Source organism: Macadamia integrifolia, chromosome 7 (assembly GCF_013358625.1).
Source record: "Macadamia integrifolia cultivar HAES 741 chromosome 7, SCU_Mint_v3, whole genome shotgun sequence".
Lineage (NCBI taxonomy): Eukaryota > Viridiplantae > Streptophyta > Magnoliopsida > Proteales > Proteaceae > Macadamia > Macadamia integrifolia.
In genome coordinates, this window is record NC_056563.1 from 15,439,951 (window position 1) to 15,459,379 (window position 19,429).

General features: G+C 44.8%; 1 protein-coding gene across 1 annotated transcript; it reads right to left on the reverse strand.

The window, feature by feature from the left end:
* Window positions 1-390: 390 nt before the first annotated feature.
* On the reverse strand, window positions 391-1,583 carry LOC122083300. The gene is made up of 2 exons (XM_042651058.1): window positions 1,064-1,583; window positions 391-648 (listed from the first exon to the last, which is right to left on the reverse strand). Exons 1-2 carry the CDS (start codon window positions 1,428-1,430, stop codon window positions 566-568), a joined length of 450 nt encoding a protein of 149 aa, XP_042506992.1. The 5' UTR covers window positions 1,431-1,583; the 3' UTR covers window positions 391-565.
* Window positions 1,584-19,429: the final 17,846 nt, after the last annotated feature.

The window sequence follows — 19,429 nt, forward strand, 5'->3', positions numbered from 1 at the left end:
CTGTTGAAGGCTGAAGCTGTTGATATTGAACAACAGAAACAGAAAGAACACATCTTCCTCCTTCCTTTCCATGTGAAAAGAAAACCCCAAAGATGGCCAAAGCTGTAAGCGCTCAGCAAGCCCAAGGATATGAGTGAGACAATGCGAAGTGGGAAGTGGGGACATACAACTGTTCCAGTCCTCATATTCGCTCCCACCAGACTGTGATGTGAAACTGTAATCATTGAATGCGTGCAGGCCCATTGTCCCACACGGGACAATCGTGGAAGACAAGGAATTATGTCCCAGAGACAGAGAGAGAAACAAACCTCCCCTGTTCCTCATCTTACCTTTTTTTTTTCATCTTTCTTGGGATGATCTTTATAGCATCACACACAGACATTCTACATATGTACAATCCTGTCCAAGTTAACCTGTTAATTACTTTCAGAACAAATGTAACAGGGTAACCGGAAAAGGTCAAATTTTCATTTCTTCTCTTCCCTTTTGTTTCCATTTTTTTCCCTCATTTTTGTTCACTCTGTTGCTAGAATCAGTTGGCAGCCGGGGCTTTGTTCGCCTGAAATCAGTAAGAAGATTGCCGCACCGCACACGCAACGACCTGTGCCCACTGTCTCAATCTTGTCTTCACCGTCCGAGGATCATCACCTTCATATATTCAAACAATTTTTGTAAATTACAAAAAATTATTAAAATTTCAGACTAAAATGAATTCAAGACAGAGAAATGAGATTGAATCTGTCATGAAACATTAAATTTCACAAATTAAACCAATGAAGAACAAGGAGTCCGCCATTTATTGACGGACTTTTCGGCATTTTTGTATTGTGTTTTGAGTAGATTAGGCTGTGACATGTTTTAGCAAGTCCTGGGTGAGGGAATCGGAAAGGGGTTCACCAAAAAGAGACAATTTACGTTAACACGAACGGGAGGCTAGACCTAGTTTTTGTTTATGAAAATTTGACACCTGATCAGAAGCTTTGATCATCTGGGTATGGATGAACACATAAATCAAATATTTTCGAAGGCAAGAATAAGGAACAGATAGATTAATTATAACTACCAGGACTGAAGATGGTGAGAGGACTTCCAGGTGGAGATGAAGCATCGCACTCTGAAGGTGTAGCTGAAGATGATGATTTGGAAATGCTGTCGCTGTATTGCTTGTTGACGGCATGGTATAAACCCAAAGCAGGCAAAGTATCGGAAAGCTTACTATCCAGATCTGGAGAATCAAATCCGAAACCCAACTCAATACATGCCTTAAGTTCGTCGAGGTCTTCATCCGTGACACTCCTGCTTCGCCGAGTCTTCCTATAATTTCCCTTTCGCCGCAGCCAAGCTTCATCACGATAGGTATCAGGAGACCAAGATCGCTGCTTGTAGAGCGGTACTGGTGGTGGTGGTGGCGCCGCCTTGGATTCCGACATGAGAGCCCAGCCCAAACCACCTACCGTTTAGATCTTTAATTTTTCCGTTAGGCCCTTTGCCCCTACCCCTCTTGACGGGGATACGCTGGGGTTGCGGGAGGTCGCCTGACCTCTCCCGTCGTCTCCTGCTCTTCACTGGGCTCTTGATAACGCTATGAACTCAATTTATATTGTGCGGTTGAACGGTAATGATGGTGGTCGCCTTTGCTAGATCGTATTATTTGAACGGTAGAGATTCTTAGATTATGGAGGCCTCGTCAAGTATGGAGTCTATGGACTATTGAAATTTGTGGGCCACGTCAGATTTCTAGGTCTTTGGTTGGTCCGCGTCATCATGAACTGTCCTCCTTCTCTAGCTTTTCTAAGAAGTTTCCAATTTCTTTGTATAAGAACACAACCACTCTTCTCAGCCGTTGGATAAAAATATTATTCTCAGTGCATATACCCAACGGCTGCAAAGATGGTGAATTGAGAAAGGGTGACGGTGGTGATAATGGCACATCGTCTCCATGAACAAATCTGGGACCCACTTTGAGATTTAAATTAAACCCTAACAAACTTCCGACCTACACAAGATCCAATATGAAGGGTTAATTTGGTCATTTACTTGTAAGTTAAGGTCCTACGAGAGTTTATGATGAGAAAATAAAGGATTTTAGATTGCGGGATTCGTACGCGAGGATTGCGGAGACAATCCAACCAGTTAAGTAAAAGAGATTATTAGATTTAGAGATCTAGCGTGGCGTAGGATGCGTAGGCCCAACTTGGGTCGAGCTGGCGTGCGTTGGCTTCTAAGTTTATGTTTGGTTGCCAAAATGAGAAGAATTTTTTTTTTTTTTTAAATAAAAAAATTGAAGACACTTGATATACACATATATGATGCAATGATTTATTTATGTGTTTATCTTTTTTTTTTTAATTCAATTTTTATTTTTTTTTTATTTCTTGACAACCGAACATAGCTAGCCTAAAGATTCAAGGAATTGGGAGAGAGAATTTTATGCCTATGTCAAAATGCCCTTTCAACTAGCAAATTACGAATGCAAGAATTATGATGTGGACCTTTGAAGTCTTTTCACGTCTTAACAGGTAAAACTACAAGGGTAAAGCAAGAACCTCGAGAAAATTACAAGGAAAAAGAATCTATTGATGATATTTATCTTCTTGAATTAAATATAAAATGTGAAGAGAAAAAGTTTTTGACTTTGTCTCCTGCGTAAAACTGTTGTTTACTTTCAAAATTTGACAAAAGGAACTATGTTTAGTGTTTTTTATTTTTATTTTTATTATTAATTTTTTTTTTTTGTTAATTGGAGAATTATGTGTTTGTGAGGACAAAGAAAAAAGACAAAACAATCCAAGTTGATTGATCATGTGAAAAATGTCAATTCTTTTAAAATAGATTTTATTAATGGCATAGTGGCAATGATTAAGTGAGAATATTCTCTAAGATCTGAACCTACTAAAATATTGAAGGAGAAAGTTTTCCTCCAATAGTTGGTGAAGTTCATCACTGGATTGCACTCTTCTGTAGTTCACATAGGCGTGTATCACATTATCTAATGATTCGGAACATTTAGACATGCAACTCAAGGCAACAAAGCACAATCGAAGGCATTCTTGGTCGTTGGATTTTACAGAAGATCTCAATCCTTCGTCACCTCCATTCTAGGGTTCATAGTGTGATACCCTACTTTCTGAACCCGGTCTAATTTCCTGGTTGGTTCGGTTTGATCTTGCAGGACCTGAACCCGAACGAGCCGTGGCGGGTACTTTATGAAGCATGATGGCAAGGGTGACTCTAAACTCAGGTTGGCCAAATGAGTTGGAGTCAGTGCCTAGTGAAGTCTGCGTACCCAAGCCATGCACTTGTACGTATCACGAGGCCATGTACACATAATAAAGGTACGTAGCCGTATTTTGTACCAAATACGTGTGTTGATCTATTACTGAGAGTAAAATACATGTTGGAGCTAAGCCCCACTGAAAATTCTAATGTTTTGGCTAAGTATTGGCCAACTGGTGGGTTGTCATAGGTGGGTCGGATCCACCAGTGTGACCTACCACTCTGGTCATTAGATATTTTGACTCCACTATAAATAACATTTATTGTTTTACACGGTGGGTGGGAAAAGTAAAGAAGAGAGAGATAAAGGAGAAAGAGGAGAGAGAAAGGAAGAAGAAAATGGGAAAGAAGATGGTCGTTGCGCATCGCTGGGGTTAGATCTCTTGAATCCAACACCGGATTAACGATCCTCATCTCGAGATCTACGATTTGAGGTGAGTAAAGTACATATTCTTAAAACCCTTGTGAAAACCTAAGTGAAATCCTTCGATTTGGGTAGCAATCCTTTGGATCTTGTTTAATAAAGGTTCTATATGTTGTTTATGAAGGATTTAGAGGAAGACTTGAAAGATTTGTGAAGCATTTGTTGATCTCTTGAGCTAAAGAGAAGATTTGGGGTTTTGAGTTGTTCTTGAGTAAAGAGGTAAGATCCATGCTTAGGACTTTGGATTGACTTAGATCTAGGTTTGAATCATGAATTAAAACCTTAGATTTATGAGAAATGTGGTCGAATCGACCCGTGGTGGTTTCCCCAAGGTGAGATGAAGAATAGAAGAGAACATCAAAAATCTCGATTCTAACTGGTGGGTGTCTGGAAGTGGTTGGACCCACCAATCCAGCACCCGTCGGTCCAAGCAGAGTTGCTAGCTCGATAGGCAAGCAAGACCAGTGGGCTACTTGGCCCTTTGCTTCTGGCCTACTGGTCCAGGCAGAGTCCCTGGGTCGAGCGCGAGCAAGGACTGGTGGGTGCCTTGCTTGTTGGATGACCCCCCAATCCGACTTTTTGAATTTCGATTGGGACCAAATTTGTAGGCAACATTCTCTAGTGATTTTAAACATGTTAGGATCATCATACCTCATTGGTTATGACCCTAAAGTAGAGATATACTAAACCCAACTCTTTTTATGATAGGTTGTATTAGAAGCACGTGTCATCGCACGCTGGATCTTCCTCATACCAAGGGTGATCTTTGTACATTACTAGGTAATTGGGAAGAGAACATTGCATCATTTTATTCTGGTTGTAGACTAGCCATGTCATCATATCTTTATTGTGTAGATTAGTCATCCACGAGTGCCATTGCATGCATTAACGTGTGCATTATGAAATTCATTTATGATTTGACATACTAATATATTTAATTGCTAAATACCTATTATTGATTGTGATATGAGATGGATGACTTTAAAATGTTGAATATGCTGCTTTGCTAGACTAGATGCTGTAGTTGGCTTGGAGACAAATGCATTGGTGGCCCGTGGTATGAGATGCAGTGGTACTATGTAGCCGTACTATCTCACATAGGAGCATGCGGTTAGGAATGATATATCCCTGTGCTACGACCCTTCCCAACAAGGGTTTAGGTGTTGGGTATATCACTAGGGGGAAGCCCAAGGTTGTGAATCAGCGGTGGTGGTTAGAAGTACACTCGGTTGATAATTAGGACTGTTGGTGATATAACAAGATGGTCAAGCGTACTACTTTTAAATTAATGCAGGGCAAAGCCCATTTTACTTTAATGCCAGGTAGGATCCATTTTACTTTTTGGTACCAGCGCCTTCTCTGGTAACCCTATGGGCATATCGTGGGATAGGGTTCGTGGCTCATACCCAGATACGCACACTGTGGTTGTGAGTAGCACATGACCTATGACTTAGAATTGTTGTCTAGGTGGACTAAGATAATAAAATGAACTCCACGCATATAGGTTCATTTGTATTGTGCATACTTGTGTGGTCTTTCTTTTCACTTACTAGGCTAGTGAGTTCATCCCACGTGCACATCATTTTTAGTTGATCTTGTAGGTTATCCTGTAATACCCCGCTTCTTAAACCCGGTCTGATTTTACGGTTGAACCGGTTTAACCATGCAGGAACCAAGCCAGAGGAAATTAGAGCAGGTTCCTTATGGGCTATGATGGCATGGGTGACCTTAAACACCGGCTGGCCTGACAAGTCCGAGCCAGTGCCAGAAGAGACGGAAGTGCCCAAACCGTGTACGTGCACCTACCATAAGGCTATGTACGGATAAAACAGGTATTATATCCGTATTTTAAGGTATATACGTATGCTACATCATATGCTTGGGGTGGGGTTTGTGCCGAGGTCCGAACCCGGTCAAAATCCCAAGTTTTGGCTCTCAGGTGGGTAGGACAGGTGGGTGCACCCACCTGAGTGACCCATCCAAGTGCACTATTCACTTAATTAGGAATGGTATATAAGGCTTTATGATTTTCTTTTCTTTCCATTTATTACCCTCGTACGTTGGTGAGAAAAGTAAAGAGGAGAGAGAAAAGAAAGGGAAGAAGAAAGGAAGAGAAGGAAGAGGAAGAAAAGGGGGATTTCAGCGACGCCGAAGCTCGGTCTTCCCATTCCGGTGCCGGGAGAGTGATCTTCAACTCTAGATCTACAGTTGGAGGTAAGAAAAGTTGGGTTTTGTGAACATTCACCATACCCAAGCTTTAAACCCTTGATTCGAGTATGGTTTCTTGAGATCTTGTAAAACCCCTTTGAAATGATGAATCTAAGGTTTAATAGATGATTTATGTGTTGATCTTGAAGGATTTGAAGAGATATTGACAAGGTGGAAGGAACATTGTGGGTTTGAAGTGGTTGGAGGGTTTGAAGTCGTTCTTGAGCAAAGAAGGTAAGATGGTTTTCCCTCACTTGAATCTAACCTAGATCTAGGTTAGAACCATCCTATAGGACCTTGAGGGTGTGAAGAATGGGTGGGGAAAAGCCCTATTTGATTCCCCAAATAATGGAGAAAATGGGGAAGAAACAGTGTCTTTTCCGCCAAGACCGGTGGGTACAACCGGTGGGCTCCTACCCGCCTGTGGGTACTCACCTGAGAAGGCAGGGGGGCCTTCGGGCCCAACCGGCGGGTACCACCGGCGGGTACCCAGCGGTCCTAGCAAAGGGGTCCCTGGCCCAACCGGCGGGCCCCTACCCGCCGGTCCCAACAGGTGGGTAAGACTGGTGGGTAGACAGCCCACCTGTCTGACCCACCCGTGTGGCCCCGAAGGTGATCCTTATGTCCGATCGAATCCAAATCGGACGTGTGATCTTCTTTTGACGTTCTAAACACGATTATGACATCAGATTTCATTAATTTTGATTCTAAAATGGTGAAGTACTAACCCCGCTCAATTATGTTAGGTTCACCAAATCCTACCCGATTCGCTCCGGATCTCACCCGTACCGAACGGGAATCCTTGTACGCTACAAGTAAGTGGGGAGAGGACGTTTGGCCTTGTTTCAAGGCATTTATTTGGCATTCATTTAATTATATCTAATCTAGTCATGTCATCATGAATATGCTATATAGATTAGTCATTCCACACATTGATGTGCATATGTGCTATGTTTACTTTTCAAATGCCAATTGAATGAGATGTTTATATGTTGAATGTGGACATCATGGTGCATAATGCATTGATAGACTAGATGCCGTAGTCGGCTTGGAAACGAATGCATTGGTGGCCCGTGGAATGGGACACGGAGGCACTATGCAGTCGTACTATTGTCATATAGGAGCATGCGGTATTAGGATTCTCACCATCCCGTGCTACGACCCTTCCCAACAGGGGTTAAGGTGTTGGGTTACCATTTTGGGGGAAGCAGGGGTCGCGGTTGTCGGACACTGTGGCAGTTAGGCATTACGCCCGACGAGTCATGTAGGACAGTCGGCAACCCCGGTGGTACATTCAAGAGGGCCAATCGTACTGCTTTTAAATTGCTGGAGTCAGCACCTTTATTTTCAGTCATTTACATTTCTGTTGAGAGCCGGTGGATGGCATTGTCTTTACTTTTTCGAGTACTCACGGTGGGCCTTCTCCGACAGCCCTATGGGCGTATCGCGGGAGGGAGTTCGCGGCTCGTATCCGGAGTATACGCGCTCTATGGTTGTAGTAGCACTAAAACCAAGGACTTAGTAATGTTGCTTAGGTGGATGTGATTTAAAATGTATAGCATGGCATGTAGTGCATATGATGTGTTGTGATGTGTGGACTGTTGTGTGTGGTCCATCTTTCTACTTACAGAGCTAGTGAGCTCATCCCACGTGTACACCCCCTTTTTAGATGATTTTGTAGGTCATACATCTGAGGAGCATGGGGTGGGTCCCACAGTCGAGTTTCCTGAAGAGGACTGGTGGACCCCTGAGGAGTTTGAGCACGGCGTAGACTGCTCGTGCGAGAGCTGTGCTGCGGGACAGCAGTTCTGAGGCCGTGCTGAGCTCCACTTCTGAGGCCGAGCTGAGCTCTTCCTTGTGATGCCGAGCTGGGCACAACCCTTGATGCCGAGCTGAGCTCCAGCCTTGATACCGAGCCGAGCTGTGTACTCTGATGGTTTTGATGATTTCCTGTATATAATTGATATTTGAATTTTATTCTTTTTGTGTATATATCATGCCTTCGGGCCCAAATGTATATAATTATTGTATCACCATTCGGGTATCAAGTATATGGGATTTATTCACAGGTAAAACTTAGTCTTCCGCTGATCTGATGAGCTTATGTTAGTGTGCGTATACTGTGGTGGAATACAGTATCTGATGATCCTGGCAGGTTTGGGTTAACCGGTGTTAACTCGGTCACCGCTCCGGTTCAGTGTGAACGGGGTGTGACAAACGGTGGTATCAGAGCGTGATGCTCTGCTCCACTCACAGCATACCATTAGAATCCCGTAGACTCTATAATAGGAAAATGGGGTTGGGCTAATATAAAAGTTGTAAAGATTAAAAGCTAAAGAAAGAAAGTATAAAAAAGGGATTGCATTATATATTGCATTCATAGCATGCGTGAGTATAGATAAAAAAAAAAAGGGAATTAGGTTGGTACTATAACCTACAAAGTACTATTTTGACGAAATTTCGGCAGCATAACGGCGTAAAATGGGATTTCTAAAAATTTTACACAAATACCTGATAAACAACAGATAATAAATATAACAAAGAGCACAGATAGCCAAATACATCACCACAAAACCACACAAGTACTCCACATATGAAATCACCACAAAAATCCACTATCCAAAGATATATTATTCCATAATGAATCTAGTTACATCGCAAATACAAGGAACGAAAATAAATAAATATACAATGTCTACAAAAAAAAAAGAAGAGAAAATGTATAAACAACTGGGTGGGCGAGCCAAGCCCTCACTGGTCGTCGTCATCGTCGTCGATGATCACCACGTTCGCCGGAGGCCTGGAGTTGACGTCGAGGCGGTGATCGTAATAATCGAACCTCGCGTTCACTAGCCGTACCTCCCTCCGTAGCTGGCCAAAATCTACTGAGATAGCGTTGGCCGTGGTGTCCAAGTCCTGACCCAGCCTAAGGAAGGAATCCTCCAAGGTGGTCTGCCTCTCCATAAGGCGTTCCTCCCTGGAGACAATCTCGTCCAGCCGCCTCAGTATCTGAACCTGGCCATCCTGCAAGACCCGCATGGAGGACGTCATGCCCTCAAAGTCGTAAGCACCACTCCCAGGTGGTGGGGCTGTAGCTCTAGAAGAACTAGGACCAGGACCTCTCGATTCCTGAGGCGCCTCCTCAGGGATGCTGCCACCCATCAGATCCTCCTCCTCGTCCTGAGGAACGTAGTCCTCATCCTCCTCACTGGACTCCTCCTCCATGAGGACATCCTCCATCGGGGCAGCCCTCCTACCCCTACCTCTCTGAGCTCCTGATCTAGGAGGTGAATCCATGAGGGTCTGGAGACCCATCTTCAGGAGGTTTCTCCGGTCGAACCTATCAGCCGGAGTCTTCCCCTCCTCACCGCTCAGATCCACCCCGAAGAACTCGAAGATCCTAGTGAGGATCCTGCCGTAAGGGAATCCTCCATCCTCTGGGTGGGAAGTATGGTGCTCCATCGTTCTGAGAATAATGTAGGGGAGGCACAAGTGCTCGCCGCCTCCCTCTGCGACCGTGAAGATGCAGAATGCGATGAAAGCCACTATGAAAGCCACCTGGTTCCGATGACCTCCTCTGGGGAGCAGGTTGAACTGGATCAACTGGGCGAATAGACGAGCCTCAGGGTAGAAGGATGTCTCGGACTCCGGGCGACTGCTGCTGCCGCAGATGGTCTCGTAGATGAAGTCCGGTGTCGCCAGGCCCATGAACGGTCCCTGAGGCCTACCCCTGGGGGGACTGTAGTATCGGTGTCCCGCCGCCGATATACCCAAGATACTGGCCAAGGTGCCTACCGTCAGCTGGATATCCACTCCCTTTACCAAGCTGCTGATGGTGAACTCCCCGTACTGATACGACACCTCTAGGTTACAATAGAACCGACGGACGAGCTGCTCGTAGCACTGTCGGTCTACATGAAGAATAGAATCCCAGCCCAATGTTGAGAATCTCTCCTGAAGCCTAGCCTTGTGGAAGTCCTCGACTACCACGGTCTTCTCCATCATCACTGACCCCTTCAGGAAGTTGGGCCAGTTGGCTGCGGCCTCGGCACTGAGGAAGTGCTCCTCATCATAGTCTGAAGGGTCAGACTGGGCAGGTGCGGGTCTCCCTGTGCGAGGAGCTGAAGAGCTGGTCTCCGCACTCTTCCGCTTAGAAGCGGTGGTCTTGCGTCTAACGCCAGAGGAAGATGGTCCCTTGCCGGTGCGTGACGACATCCTGGCAATAAGGAAAGAAAGTAGGGTTAGTACAGAAAGGAAAAGACAGCAGCATTAAAAAGGGGAAATCCAAAACCCAATTCATGCAAAACGGGAACGGCAACAATCTAGGAACGATAGGAAACCTATGACATGAAGCACGGTAGTTTACGACGCATAGAAACATGCCAAAACAGTAGAATGACAGCAAAAGCAAAGAGCATAAATAAGACGAGGGAATTCAAGTCCAATGTGCAAATTCGAACATAATGGAGAATAGCTTGAAACCCTAGGTCTAGAGCAAAATGCCGTAGTAGCGGGATCATGAATGTGCAAGTACGTACCCAAATAGGCTATGGAATTCCAAGAATGCAAGTATGGGATGAAGAACCAAGGAAACCAATACAAAAAAGAGGGATTTTCATAGAAATACATGGGGATTCCAAGCATAATGGAGGATTCATGAAATCTAAAGCATATCTAGCGTAAATCAAATGGAATGCATCACAAAGGAGTCATCAATTGGAGAAAAAGAGTGAGAATTGAAGAAATCCCCAAATTTGGAAACCTAGGGCACAAATTGGGGTTTTCTTCAAATGAAGAGACAAAATCCCTATAAACTACAAATGGCCACAGTAGAAGCATCACAATCACATGGAAATACTATTCTATGGTGAAAAATAAGGAAAGACAACCTAAGGTGAAGTATATACATGCATTTTACCCCAAATGGAAATTCTGGAAAAGAGGAGAAGAAGAAACTTACTTGAAGAAGGGAGAGTTGACTCTTCTCTAAACCGCCTAGTTGATGAGTGGAATAGCGAGTAGAAGCGCTGAGGAGACCTCCAAGATCGCCCAAGGAAGAAAGGAGGAAAGAAAAAGGAGTTTGGGAAAAGGACAGACAGAACAGGGTCTGTAGGGCCCTATTCATGTTTTTACACGGGCAAGACCGGCGGGTATAACCGACGGGCCCCTAGCCGCCGGTGCCACCCGCCGGTGTAAGGCAGTAAGATCGGCGGGTAGGGCCCGCCGGTGCAGCCCACCGGTTGTGACAGTTGGGAAATTTTAAAAATTTTCCTTCTTTTCTTTTTCCCTTCTCTCCTCCTAGCATGATTACATTGATTGTCACTATGGATATTATTCCTATGATTAATATGCTATGGTCAAGTGGGACCATTAGCATGTCTGTTGGGGACTTTGCCTGTACCTTGGAATTGAGCTGCGATTATTTACAGGCTATCATACACTACAACACCTCATGTAATGGCATATGATTGTGTGCCGAAATCAATTCTATGGTGTTTAACCAATATGGTGTGATGTGTTCCAGGTACAGGGATACGATGGTACGTACTAGATCCGGTAGTAATGCCCGAGGTACCTCGCGGGGTCCTCTTCGGGTCGGTCGACCACAAAATCCCAGGAGGTCCCGCTCTGTGGGGCATACCTCACCTCCACTACCTCCAGAGACCCTTGGTCAGGGTGGGGCACATGGGGACCCACCTATGACTGCACTCCCAGACCCTCCACCGGTTATCACACCGGGAGATGTTGCTACTATAATCCAGCAGTCCCAACAAGCTTTCCAGCAACAAATGCTTCAGCAACAGCAAGCATTTATGACTTCCATCCAGCAACAGTTGGACTTTTCTCAACCGGGTCAACCGCCCCAGGTAGTCACTCCGCAGGACCCACCTGTAGGGTCGGGAACGGGACCACAAGTGGTGGGTACACCTCCAATCCCACCATTCGGTATTCCTTAGCATGGGATGCCTCCTCCATACTCCTACTATCCTATCTATGCTTCTAACTTCCCGACAACGAGTAATACGTCAAGGGTAGTGGAGTCATTCAAGAGGAACTTACCACCGGTATTCTCTAAGGTGGGGAGTGATCCTCTGGAACCGGATCAATGGATCCAAGAATTAGAGAAGATATTTGAGGTGCTTGAGTGCACAGGTGCTTGAGTGCACGGATGCCCAGAAACTTATTTGTGCTGGGTTGCAACTCAAGAAAGAGGCAAATTCTTGGTGGCAAGCCTCCAAACCTATATTGATGGCTGCTCATCCAGAACCTACTTGGGAGCAGTTCAAGGAATTGTTCTTGGATAACCATTATCCGTGCAGTTTCAGAGACCGAAAGGAGACTGAGTTCATGGCCTTAAATCAAGGAGGTAAGACTGTCCTTGAGTACCAACAACAATTCGAGAGTTTGTTCCATTTTGCCCCAAGGCATATGAGGACAACTGGGGAAAAGGCAGCAAGGTTCCTAAAAGGCCTAAAGGCATCTATTGGGTCCGTACTTGAGGTACTGGATTTGACCGAATATGGCCAGATAGTACAGAAGGCCAAGACCATGGAAGATAAGAAAAAGGGTGAACAGTCCCTCACTCCTGGACTGTGGAAGAGAACAAATCCATTCCCGGATATGGGAAATTCCTCCAAGGCATACCGCGGATCATACAGTTCTGGGCCTATGTATAGGCAGCCCTATAGGTCATCTAGCTACCCTCCTAGGCCAGTTAGTGGTTCGGGTTCCACCTCTTTTCGCCCGAACACTAGTGTGGCACCTACGGCTCCAAGGCCACCTTGACCTCCATCTGCAACGGGTCAAGTGCAGAGGGGCCCCGCTCCGGTTCTGACATCTCAGATTCGTTGCTTCAATTGCCATTCATATGGGCATTATGCGAAAGACTGTCGGGCCAGACCAGCCTTGCCCTCCAGTCAGCCCTCTGGGTACCGACCTCCCTTACCTCGAGGCAGTCAACCGCAGGGAAGGATGTATGCCCTATCAGCCGAGGAAGCTGAGGCTAGTACAGAAGTTGTAGCAGGTACATTTTAAATTAAAAAGTTCATTATGATTAATATTGATGACCTGCTGAAATTATATACATTGTTATACTAGGTATCCTACCCATATCGGGCATACCAGCCTATGTTTTATTTGATTCAGGAGCTACTCATTCATTCGCATCTAAGAGATTTGTAGGGAAACTTGGGATGTCACCCAGGATCCTAGACCATGGAATGATTTTTAGTATGCCTACTGGTAAAATTGCACAGTTGAAGGAAGTGTATGGGCCGTGCCCAGTGGAGATTAGTGGGAAGAACTTTGATGCACAACTCATTAAATTCAATATGCAGAATTTTGATGTTATATTGGGTATGGATTGGTTGTCGGCTCATCGAGCTAATGTGATCTGTGCGGAAAGGCTGATTAAGGTAACAGATGACGAAGGGAAAGAGTGGGTATACCGAGCAGATACAATGAAAAGGGTGAGGAAGGTCCTTGTCTCCGCTCTCCAAGCGGTAAAGTTGCTAGAAAGTGGATGTCAGGGTTTCATAGCCTCGGTACTCGATGTTGATGCAAGAGTTACACCTCTAGAAGAAGTAAAGGTGGTTAAAGAGTTTCCCGATGTTTTCCCAGATGATCTGATGCATTTACCACCTGATAGGGAGTTGGAGTTTGCCATAGACTTGACTCCTGGAGCAGCTCCAGTATCTAAGGCTCCATACAGGATGGCACCAGCTGAATTGAAGGAGTTGCAGATGCAGTTGCAGGAACTATTGGAAAAGGGGTTTATTCGCCCAAGTGTTTCACCTTGTGGTGCCCCGGTGTTGTTTGTCAAGAAAAAGGATGGTAGTTTGCGTATGTGCATAGATTACCGGGAGTTGAATAAGCTAACCATTAAGAACCGGTATCCATTGCCACGCATTGATGATTTATTTGATCAGTTGCAAGGAGCCAGGGTATTTTCGAAGATAGACCTTCGGTCCGGCTATTATCAGCTCAAGATAAAGAGTAGTGATATACCCAAAACAGCATTTAGGACTCGATACGGTCATTATGAGTTCCTAGTGTTGTCCTTCGGGTTAACCAATGCACCGGCAGCATTCATGGATCTAATGAATCGAGTATTTCAGGATGTGCTCGACAAATGGGTAATTGTTTTTATTGACGATATCTTGATCTACTCCAAGACCGAGGAGGAGCACACTCAACACTTGAGAATGGTGTTACAGAGGTTGAGAGATCAACAGTTGTTTGCCAAGTACAGCAAGTGTGAATTCTGGCTTGAACAAGTTGGATTCCTGGGGCACGTAGTGTCTAAAGCTGGAATCGAAGTAGATCCTGCTAAGGTGAAAGCAGTAGTGGAATGGGAAAGCCCCAAGAATGTTACTGAAATTAGAAGCTTCTTGGGTTTGGCTGGATACTACCGGCGTTTCATCGAGAATTTTGCTCGGATCTCAGCACCAATGACCAAGTTGACTAAAAAGGGTGTGAAATTCGACTGGGCAGAGGAATGTGAGAAGAGCTTCCAGGAATTGAAAGAAAGGTTGGTGACTGCCCCTGTGCTGACTATTCCTGAGGGCACAGGTGGAATGACAGTCTATACCGATGCTTCCAAAGTTGGTTTGGGTTGTGTTCTCATGCAACGCGGGAAGGTAATAGCGTATGCATCCCGACAACTAAAGGAATATGAGAAGAATTACCCCACTCATGACTTGGAACTAGCTGCAGTTATTTTTGCCCTTAAGATCTGGCGACATTATTTGTATGGGGAGAAGTGTGAGATATACAGTGATCACAAAAGCCTGAAATACTTCTTCACCCAGAAGGATCTGAACATGAGACAGAGAAGATGGCTTGAACTCATGAAGGATTATGACTGCGATATTCAGTATCATCCCGGCAAGGCTAATGTAGTGGCAGATGCATTGAGTCGGAAGACACAGACTGTGTCGCTCTCATACTTAGCAGTCAGCTCACCACTTGTGCAAGAGGCGATGCTAATGGATGAAACCCTCTTGTATGAAGGGGCAACCTTAGAGCTTGAACCTCAACCAGAAAACCTTAAGTGGTTAACAGTATCCTTGTCGGCTCTACAGGTGCATCCGGCAATTAGGCAAGAGGTGATAAGGAAGCAACCTTTAGATCCTGAATTGCAGCGGATCAGAGTTAAGGTTCAAGACCAAACAATGAACGACCCAGATTTTTACTTTAGCCAGTGATGGGGCATTGATGTTTCGAGACAGATTGTGTGTACCCGATGATTTGGATATACAAGATAAAATAGTGAGAGAAGCACATAGCTCCGAGTACTCACTCCACCCAGGAAGTACCAAAATGTACAAGGACCTCAAACAAAGTTACTGGTGGCCAAACATGAAAGTCACCATAGCTTAGTATGTGGCGACTTGTCTTACCTGTCAGAAAGTGAAAGCTGAGAGGCATCGACCTTATGGTACCCTTCAGCCACTCCCAGTACCAGAATGGAAGTGGGAGAGGACTACAATGGACTTCGTCACCGGACTACCAAGTACACCTAAGGGAATGGATGCGATATGGGTGATTGTGGATCGGCTTACCAAGACTGCTCATTTCATTCCTATCAAGACCAAGTTTTCCATGACCAAACTAGCACAACTTTACATGGACAACATAGTGCGCTTACATGGAGTGCCAGTGAGCATTGTTTCAGATAGGGACCCAAGGTTCACTTCCAGATTTTGGAAAAGCTTACAGCGTGCCTTGGGATCGCAACTGAATTTGAGTACAGCTTTTCACCCACAGATGGATGGTCAGTCGGAGCGAACCATACAGATATTAGAAGACATGCTCAGGGCATGTGCAATGGAGATGAGTGGCAGTTGGGAGGAATATATACCTCTTATGGAGTTTGCATATAACAACAGTTACCAAGCCACAATTGGGATGGCTCCATATGAGGCTTTATATGGTAGGAAGTGCAGAACCCCTTTGTATTGGGATGAGGTAGGTGAACGTCGAATGTTAGGACCTGAGATAATACAGATGACTTGTGACAAAGTCGACGTTATTAGAGAACGGATTAAAGCAGCCCAGTCCCGTCAAAAGAGCTATGCGGACACCCGCAGGAAGGAGATTGAATTTCAACCAGGAGAAAAGGTATTTCTTAAGATCTCTCCTACTAAAGGTTTGCAAAGGTTTCACAGAAAGGGGAAGTTGAGCCCAAGATACATGGGACCGTTTGAGATCTAATCCCGGGTTGGCTCAGTAGCCTACATGCTTGCTCTGCCACCTTCGCTTGGGGATGTTCACAATGTATTCCATGTATCCATGCTGAAGAAGTACGTGCATGATCCATCTCATGTACTACCCATAGAACCAGAGTACCTAGAAGCTGATATGACCTACACAGAACAGCCAGCTGAAATTTTGGACCGGAAGGTGAAAACCCTTCGCAACCGCTCCATTTCCTATGTAAAGGTGCGATGGGCTGATCATTCACTTGAAGAAGCATCTTGGGAGGTAGAAGAAGAAATGCGAGCCAAGTACCCTCATCTTTTTTATCAACCAGGTACGCAATTTCGAGACGAAATTTTTCAGAAGGGGGGGGTAATGTAATACCCCGCTTCTTAAACCCAGTCTGATTTCGCGGTTGAACCGGTTTAACCATGCAGGAACCAAGCCAGAGGAAATTAGAGCAGGTTCCTTATGGGCTATGATGGCACGGGTGACCTTAAACACCGGCTGGCCCGACAAGTCCGAGCCGGTGCCAGAAGAGACGGGAGTGGCCAAACCGTGTACGTGCACCTACCATAAGGCTATGTACGGATAAAACAGGTATTATATCCATATTTTAAGGTATATACGTATGCTACATCGTATGCTTGGGGTGGGGTTCGCGCCGAGGTCTGAACCCGGTCAAAATCCCAAGTTTTGGCTCTCAGGTGGGTAGGACAGGTGGGTGCACCCACCTGAGTGACCCATCCAAGTGCACTATTCACTTAATTAGGAATGGTATATAAGGCTTTATGATTTTCTTTTCTTTCCATTTATTACCCTCGGGTACAATCGGTGGGCTCCTACCCGCCTGTGGGTACCCACCTAAGAAGGGGGGGCCTTCGGGCCCAACCGGCGGGTACAACCGGCGGGTACTATCTGTGGGACCGATGGGTAAGACCGGTGGGTAGACAGCCCACCTGTCTGACCCACCCGTGTGGCCCCGAAGGTGATCCTTATGTCCGATCGAACCCAAATCGGACGTGTGACCTTCTTTTGACGTTCTAAACACAATTTTGACATCGGATTTCATTAATTTTGATTCTAAAATGGTGAAGTACTAACCTTGCTCAATTATGTTAGGTTCACCAAATCCTACCCGATTCGCTCCGGATCTCACCCGTACCGAACGGGAATCCTTGTACGCTACAGGTAAGTGGGGAGAAGACATTTGGCCTTGTTTCAAGGCATTTGTTTGGCATGCATTTAATTATATCTAATCTAGTCATGTCATCATGAATATGCTATATAGATTAGTCATTCCACACATTGATGTGCATATGTGCTATGTTTACTTTTCAAATGCCAATTGAATGAGATGTTTATACGTTGAATGTGGACATCATGGTGCATAATGCATTGATAGACTAGATGCCGTAGTCGGCTTGGAAACGAATGCATTGGTGGCCCGTGGAATGGGACATGGAGGCACTATGCAGTCGTACTATTGTCATATAGAAGCATGCGGTATTAGGATTCTCACCATCCCGTGCTACGACCCTTCCCAACAGGGGTTAAGGTGTTGGGTTACCATTTGGGGGGAAGCAGGGGTCGCGGTTGTCGGACACTGTGGCGGTTAGGCATTACGCCCGACGAGTCATATAGGACAGTTGGCAACCCCGGTGGTACATTCAAGAGGGCCAATCGTACTGCTTTTAAATTGCTGGAGTCAGCACCTTTATTTTTAGTCATTTACAATTCTGTTGAGAGCCGGTGGATGGCATTGTCTTTACTTTTCTGAGTACTCACGGTGGGCCTTCTCCGATAGCCCTATGGGTGTATCACGGGAGGGAGTTCGAGGCTCGTACCCAGAGTATATGCGCACTGTGGTTGTAGTAGCACTAAAACCAAGGACTTAGTAATGTTGCTTAGGTGGATGTGATGTAAAATGTATAGCATGGCATGTAGTGCATATGATGTGTTGTGATGTGTGGACTGCTGTGTGGTCCATCTTTCTACTTACTGAGCTAGTGAGCTCATCCCACGTGTACACCCCCTTTTTAGATGATTTTACAGGTCATACATCTGAGGAGCAGGGGGTGGGTCCCACAGTCGAGTTTCCTGAAGAGGACTGGTGGACCCCTGAGGAGTTTGAGCACGGCGTAGACTGCTCGTGCGAGAGCTGTGCTGCGGGACAGCAGTTCTGAGGCCGTGCTGAGCTCCACTTCTGAGGCCGAGCTGGGCACAACCCTTGATGCCGAGCTGAGCTCCAACCTTGATACCAAGCCGAGCTGTGTACTCTGATGGTTTTGATGATTTCCTGTATATACTTGATATTTGAATTTTATTCTTTTTGTGTATATATCATGCCTTCAGGCCCAAATGTATATAATTATTGTATCATCATTCGGGTATCAAGTATATGGGATTTATTCGCAGGTAAAACTTAGTCTTCCGCTGATCTGATGAACTTATGTTAGTGTGCGTATGCTGTGGTGGAATACAGTATCTGATGATCCTGGCAAGTTTGGGTTAACCGGTGTTAACTCGGTCACCGCTCCGGTTCAGTGTGAATGGGGTGTGACAATTATTATTATTATTCCTATAATAATATGTTATGGTCGAGTGGGACCATTGTCATACTTGTTGTAATTAAGGCTACCAAGAAACCTTTGAAGTTGAATCTTATCTGTTATTTCATCAAGAAATTTATCAGCAAACTGAATGGCTCGTTCAATGGGAATAATGGATCCAAAAGAAATATAGTGTTCCAAGAAGCGAACATTAGTTTGAAACAATTTTATTTTCTTTGCAGAGACAACAAGTCCTGCTTGACGAATAACAGAGAAGAACAAATTTAAATGTTTCCAATGTTGAGAAATGTCCTGAGAATAAATAAGGACATCATCAATATACACAATTATAAACTGTGAATACTGATTAAAAATTTGATTCATTATATTTTGAAATTCAAAAGGAGCATTCTTAAGACCGAAAAGCATAACATTCCATTCGTATTGACCGAATGGGACAACAAAAGCTGTCTTATACCAATCGTTCTCTGCTATCTGAATTTTCCAGTATCCAGACTTCATATCAAACTTTGAAAATACACTAGAGGCATAAAGTCTGTTAAGAAGATCCCTCTTATTAGGGATAGGATACCGAATCCATTTAAGAACCTTATTTAAAGGTTTGTAATTAATAACCAATTTGGGTGCACCTCTTTCAATTTCAACATGATTGTTTACATAAAATGCAGTGCAACTCCATGGAGATTTACTTGGTCTAATAAGACCCTTGGCAAGGAGTTCTAAGATTTCCTTTTGACAAGTTTCTCGT

Excerpts from the sequence above, each read along its gene's own strand:
- LOC122083300 (XM_042651058.1), bottom strand. The coding sequence starts at position 1,430 with ATGTCGGAATCCAAGGCGGCGCCACCACCACCACCAGTACCGCTCTAC. Across the intron at positions 649-1,063 it reads TCTCACCATCTTCAGTCCTG|GTGATGATCCTCGGACGGTG; the intron begins GTAGTTATAATT and ends GAATATATGAAG.